Here is a 6,720-nt window from a genome sequence, read left to right on the forward strand (position 1 = left end):
ATATATCGATCAAATAATTAAATCTTGTTCCTTACAATATAGTATGGTTAGAAAACGAACTTACACTGCAGTTTTAGCATGACTGTAGAAAGTAGCATTGCAGGTGCACGTACTCCGTCAAATATTCCGAAATGTCAGGCAGTATCCGCATGATTTGATACTACAGTTATAAAATCTAAAAAAAATATAGTCATTTCAATTTTAGTTGATTTTGGAAGGCATATATTTAAGCTTACTTTAAAAGATTATAATTTTTCAATGTTATTTATTTAACAAAATGTTCACTAAAGACTTCAGAGTGCCGTTTAAGCAGTCTATAGTTACATAAATATCGAAAAGAATACGAATAATGAAGGAAAAAAATTAAATATAAAAGAAAAATGCAAAAGCTATACACTCGTTCGCCGAGCGAACGAGCAGCTCGGGACCGAGACATGCCGAATGAACGAACACATGAGGGGGCCCCCACTTTCGAACATCTCATGGCGTGTGTTAGTCTGTCGATGATTGGCCTGCGCTGGTGCGCATGTTTGCACCAGTCCCATGGGTGGGACTGTTGGGAGTAAGGGTTGCTCGTTCAAATGATCAATAACAAATATCTGGTAACGCATAGGTTATGAATTTGCAGGTTAGAAAGCCAACTATAATACTTATTTTGAAATCCTTGTAGACAGTTCTCTAATCTCCAATATTCTAATGTACGTTGTACAAAATCGTCCATCCTTATTGTTTACTTTTTCATTCCAGCATATATTATACAATAATTAATCACGTCACAATTATAATTTAAACAGGCGACAAGACACGGGGGCAGAACATCAGCCGGTTCGTATGGCATGGGGAAGCGTCTGTTAACGCAGCAGAAAAGTCCTGCTAAACCTGCAGTGTTCCACAGCCGTGTTGGCTTAGCGTAACTCATCTTAAGTTCGCATGGGTCAGCAGCACTATTTCCGCGTTCTTTTTTTCTCCGTGTAAAAAAACCTGATCTGAAGACCGCTTGACAACAGCGGGGAAGGCTTCGCAGTATCGCACCGGTAGATAAAGGCCGTACGAGCGCGGTGTCCTGGTGACAGGTAACTGGTAGTGACTTTTCCCTTATGATTCGTTTATCGGCATTCGATTGTCAAACCCAAATTTTCTTTCAGAAAAGACTAAAATTCGTACCTACGAATTCGCTGTTGACGTTGAATGAACAGGCTTTTTATATACATAGAGACAGCTTACAGAAAAGGCGATAAAAACAGACGCCAGGCTGAAAATAGTTTTCAAACGTAAAAATATCAACATTGTTCAAAATAAAACACACACAATTTCTCGATGATTTCTACATTTACCTTTTCAGTCGTGGCACTGCACTCACACCGCCAAAACGTGGCGTTTCAAACCGTTATAAAACTAATTATGAAAAGATGTTGCTCTTATATGAGCGTATAAACAAATAATCACCTGTCTACGCCGATTTCCCCACCTTTTCCTTAATTCCCGCGGAAAATAAAGCCACGAGTACAAACGCAATTATCATTGGCTCAATTTCTACCGGAACATCGAAAAAGCTCTGCTTTGCGTGAAATATTCGCGCGTACTTTCGTATAGAGGCGTGGAGATTAACCTTTTTTTGGCCGGAGTATTTAAAATAATGATTTTCCTTCACACTCATTCAACATCGACTTATCCATTTAAACTCTAATTTTACATGTTTACATTTTAATGGAATTATAATTTTAAAGTGTTATCGATTTCTTCTTTTATCCTTATTCCGCTGTCGTTAAGAAATAATAATTTTTTATCAGATTTGATCAGTGTATGAAATTTTAAATTATTCAAGTATATACAAGCTGGATTTTTAGAGTAATTTGTTAATATTGAAAAAAATGTGTTGTATTGTTCATCTAAGTGACCTGTCCTACAATATAGAGTCATAATATGTGAATCTTTGTTAGAGAAATATAAAAAATAAGGCCCTACAATAATTTAAATATGAGCATAACGCTATTTGTCTGAGTATTGGTACGTTTACTAACCTTCCTGGCGGCTGAAATTTCCACCTATCCTAGCATGATACATTAAAAAATTCAAACCTTTATAATTTACCTTTACGTTGAGAATATTTTATCTAAACAAGTTGTCTGCACTCCCATGTCAAGCACTGTGCTAACCTTCTTGACATTTCCACCTATACTTCCATGTCTGCAACGTCATGTCACAGCCAATGCAAGACCAATATTGATTAAATAATAAATAATGACGTAGTTAAAAAGCAGTTTTGAGTAATGACATATGTTATAATTTACAGGACTTTTTATTAAAAGCTTGGCATCTTATCCCACGCTCTCCTAATTGATTATAATAAGGCGATGAGATTTAAAATCAATTAGAAAATTTTTCTGTCATAAACATGAAAGAAACTTGGTCACGGTGACCACGCGAGTGCTTCACGGCGATTATGCTTGTGAATCACAGGACTTTCACGGCGGCCAGCACTGCGATCACAGCGTTTAGCATTATTTTGACGCCCATGAGTATTGTGATGTCGCAGTGATGAGACACTTTTCGATCATAGTGTTATAAAAATGATCATCATCGCTGCGAAATCAGGGTAATGATGCACGTTAAAAGAAGGCTGAACACTATGACCGCAGTGGTGCTCGCTCTGGAAGTCCTAACAGTGATTCAAGCTCATGACCGCCGTGAAGCACTCGCATGATCGCCGTGAAGCACTCGCGTGATCACCGTGAACACCTCACATTCACATATTTTGGAGCATTTTGAAGAACTTTTATCCCATCGCGTGCATCAGCACCGTGAGTAACGGTGATCACAGCCGTTTTGTCCTATCCGTGTACTGAGATTTTAATGGTCACTATAGTTCTATTCTATGTGCGTAAATAAATGTGACGTGCGCCGAAGAAACGGGGCTTACTCTAAACAAATCAAAATCGAGGCTTTAACGTATTTTGATAGTTTTTAAGTTTCCCTTTTTAATAACACCATCGCACAAAATTTCCGAGCATTCTTATTGCTAATAATTGAGTTATTAGGTACCCGAGAAATCTGGCTTTCGCTTAAGAGTTCGAGATCCCGTGAAACGCCTCCCTCCACTCACCACCATTACTCCGCATCTCATCTATACCCGTCCGTGAAACGTGGTAACGGCACCGCTATATACGTGATAATGCATTAGTAGGTGGAGAGGGAAGATTTTGTGAGTCTTCCCTCTCTCCTAAAAGTCGCATCTATCAGGTCGACTTCGACCGCTCGCCCTGGATATCTCACTTTTCAGAGTAAGTCCCCTTTTTTCAGTGCACGTCACATGTGATACATTTTTTGCAGTTCCCCCCGGTTTAAATTTAATTTTTTTTTTTAATCCTAGGTATAATGTTCAAGAGGATTGTAATAAACTTAGCCTCCTTCCTCAAGAAGTTCTTTATTCCAATAGAAAATCCAGACCAGAAAATCAGACTCATTCACAGGAAGATTGATTCAGTCATAGACTACTTTTACGTCAGGACACATGTTTCTGGAGATTGGAGGCACGAAAATTGCGAGAGTGTAAAGTTCCTTGTTTCTTGTACCATCGATGGAGTCATCAATTTCGTTTCACCTTGGTATCCGAAAAACGAGAAAGATCTCACCGTGCTGAGAAGCAGCGGATATATAAAAATTCTGGAGAAGGGAATTACTGTGATAGCCAACAGAAAGTTTATTGGAATTGAGAAAGTTTTGAGGGAAAAAAATTGTTCACTGATTGAACATTCTTCAGCTCAGTGCAAATTCAGAACTGATACTTTAGCGAGTTACAAAAAGAAATTGAGATTAATTTTTGACAGCTTAAGAGAATTTGAGTATATTGGGACCAAAGCTTGTATCCACAAGGATGATCTACTTATCTTGAATCATATTTTGGTTATCACGTCTGCAATCGTAAATAGTTGAATGCTCACAGTATCAACTAATGAGAGGTTCAAAATATTTTCAATCTTAATGTTCGGGAAAATTGACAATCATCAGAGGTACCTAACGAAATGTTTGATTCGTTATAGCCTAGTTTTGTTTTTGATTTTACTGTAAGCGTATAAGGGGATTCATTGGAATAGTATAACAGTAATATTTTTTTCAGTTTGTGAAATTACTTCATAAGTTCGTGATTCTCCGTTCTGGTCGATAAAAAATTTAACGATAGCATTTTTAAACTTGATAATTCAGAATTATAAAATTCGATTTTGTAAATTAAAAATTTTAGAACTTTAAACAATCCTTCATTTTACTATTTTGATGTTTAGGCACATATTCGAGATATTACAAGCGCGAAATGTATTATGAATTTATTGATAACATTGTAAATACTGTATATATTATTGTACAGAATCTAGTTTTATATCAACGATGGCTAAATATAAAGTAATCCACCATTCATAACAAATATATTCTGTTTTAATTTAAGACCTCTAAAGAGTAAATTATTGAAATAATATTTTAGATTCTACGCTATAAGCATTTTTAAGTCTCCGAAGTACGATTCCAGTACTCTCTACCATTTAAAAACCTTCCAGATTCTTCTCAAGAAGTTCAGAACAATGTGTTAGAATATACCCTGTAAAAGACAAGAATAGTGTAAATTTTCTAAGTATAATATTTATAATACAACTACAACATTTTGTATATGTTATATATGATATATTCTGTAGTTCCAGAATTTTCAGAGTAATTTTCAGAAATAAGGAGTATTATAGAAAATTTAAGAATATTTCACAGCTTTCTAGAAGATTCTAAAATTATCTAAAACAAAAAAAAAACAGCTGAATATTTCTGTGCAGGAAGCTCGGAGGATCCTGGACATGTTCCTGGACACGAAACCGGAACACCAACCTGTACAGGTAATCTGGACGATTCCTGTACAGGATTTTGGCGAAGAAAAGTGTATCAGATACTGGAAAGGAACCTTATGCTACGAATTTTCATTATTTTATCATGTGTCTATCTAATGTTTTGTTATTTTTCTTATTAAAATTAAAAATATATGCTTATCAAGCTTCAATAATACTTGCAAAGGAACCCGCGCGTTTTTTATGAAAAAGTGGTTTCGGTCAATTTGGTTTAATGTGTCATATGTTTTGGATCTCAGCGTCCTGAATAAATGTCTCCATGGGCGCAAAGCCCAAACCTTCCTGGGTTCCGAGATAAGGCCCGCTGAAGTCAGTATCAGCAGGTATTAGCTCTACTTGCTAGACTAATAACTATAATTGGAAAAGTAGTTAACATATAACAAATTCAGCCGCATTAACCGAAATCACTTTTTCAAGTAGAGTCAATAAGCAAGCAAATAAAGCCAATACCCGTTGATATACTGACTTGAGTGAGCCTTATCTCGATTGAAAAACATTCCCGTTAAGAAGAGAATAATTCAGAAAATTTAAGAATCTGAAATCCCATTAATACATGAATTTTCCTCAGTCGAAAGTTCCACGAAGGAGTAGAAAAAATAGCAAAATCTATTCTTTTTAATCGACTTAGAAAAATTTAATGGAAGCTTATTGAGAGCAATTAAAAAATGAAGGAATGCAAAAAAAAATGAAGAATAGAAAGACAAAGAATAATGTCACTTTGAACACGAAAAACCTATTGATTTTAATCGATCAATTATAAATATAAAATAATTATGTTAATAGAAATAATGTGTAGTATCGTCAAAGAATATTTTTATATTCTGTTTGAAAATAAATTAATTTTGTTTACCTTACACAACATCAAATGAATTTATTATTTATTATATTATTAAATCTATAATTTGTTTAAATAATATAAAATATTAGAATTAAAATTACTCCACCGTTATGGCAGGCAAAAAATTGAAATTTCCAAACTTATATTTCACAAAAACTAATAAAAACTAGGGATGTGCCCATATTTTGTGGAAAGATTAGAAGGAATTAAAATAATCGAAAATAAAGCATGTAAGTATGGAGTTGAAATAACCTTGGCAAAAAATTGAAATTTCCAAACCTATGTTACACACGGAGGAATAGAAACGATGCACCTAGGAAACAAAAATCCATTCACTTCCATTTTAATGGGTTTTGAGGTTTTCTGAATTGCGTATCTGTCTCTCTATATTCCAGATAGCCGCCCATAGGTTAGAGTAAGTTTTGAATGAGAAATCAACTTTTTTAATCAGTTACGTAATTTTCTTCTCAGACCCATTCAGTAGCGGTAGCGTTTATGAATCAGCATTAACCGATAGAGGAACGAGAGTTCCGATAGAAAATTATTAATTTAAATAAAATAAATTTAATTCAAATCTTTTAAATTATTTATTTAAAATAGTTCAATGGGCAACTTTTAAGAAAATCCTAGCATACTTGTAGTCTACTTTTATTTACAGATAATTTATTTCCTGACATTTATTTTCATTTTGTTGAACTTTGTTTCTTCACATATTTGCATCACACCACTTTCAAATGTTAAAAATTTATTGATATATTTTACACATCAAAAGCTGAATTTTTTCATTTAATTTTCTTTTATAAAAACTCGTTATCACTGAAACTGAAAAATAAATATGTTACAATTTGTAGGTTATATAACACGTGGACTCCCAGCAGTCATCAGCATGTGCACTGAAAAGTTGAATGTCACTGACGCTTAATTTAGTGTAAATTTTATAATTCCTCTATAGGGTGATCTATTGACCTCTTCCCCTTGTCTCTTCATATCATTCAGTCT

The 6,720-nt window shown here is 34.4% G+C and overlaps 1 protein-coding gene across 3 annotated transcripts in view; it reads left to right on the forward strand.

The window, feature by feature from the left end:
* The window catches only part of LOC117172804, a 26,980-nt gene extending 21,317 nt beyond the window's left edge, over positions 1-5,663 (forward strand). For 2 of the 3 annotated variants that reach the window (XM_033361036.1, XM_033361037.1), the window contains exon 4: positions 3,371-4,780. In XM_033361036.1, the coding sequence (XP_033216927.1) occupies positions 3,371-3,933 (563 nt within the window). In that variant the 3' untranslated portion in view covers positions 3,934-4,780. Of the gene's footprint in view, positions 1-3,370; positions 4,781-4,814 lie in introns of those variants that run through there. The other variant, XM_033361038.1, reaches the window with a different exon arrangement.
* The last annotated feature ends 1,057 nt before the right edge of the window (positions 5,664-6,720 follow it).

Source organism: Belonocnema kinseyi, chromosome 5 (genome assembly GCF_010883055.1).
Source record: "Belonocnema kinseyi isolate 2016_QV_RU_SX_M_011 chromosome 5, B_treatae_v1, whole genome shotgun sequence".
NCBI lineage: Eukaryota > Metazoa > Arthropoda > Insecta > Hymenoptera > Cynipidae > Belonocnema > Belonocnema kinseyi.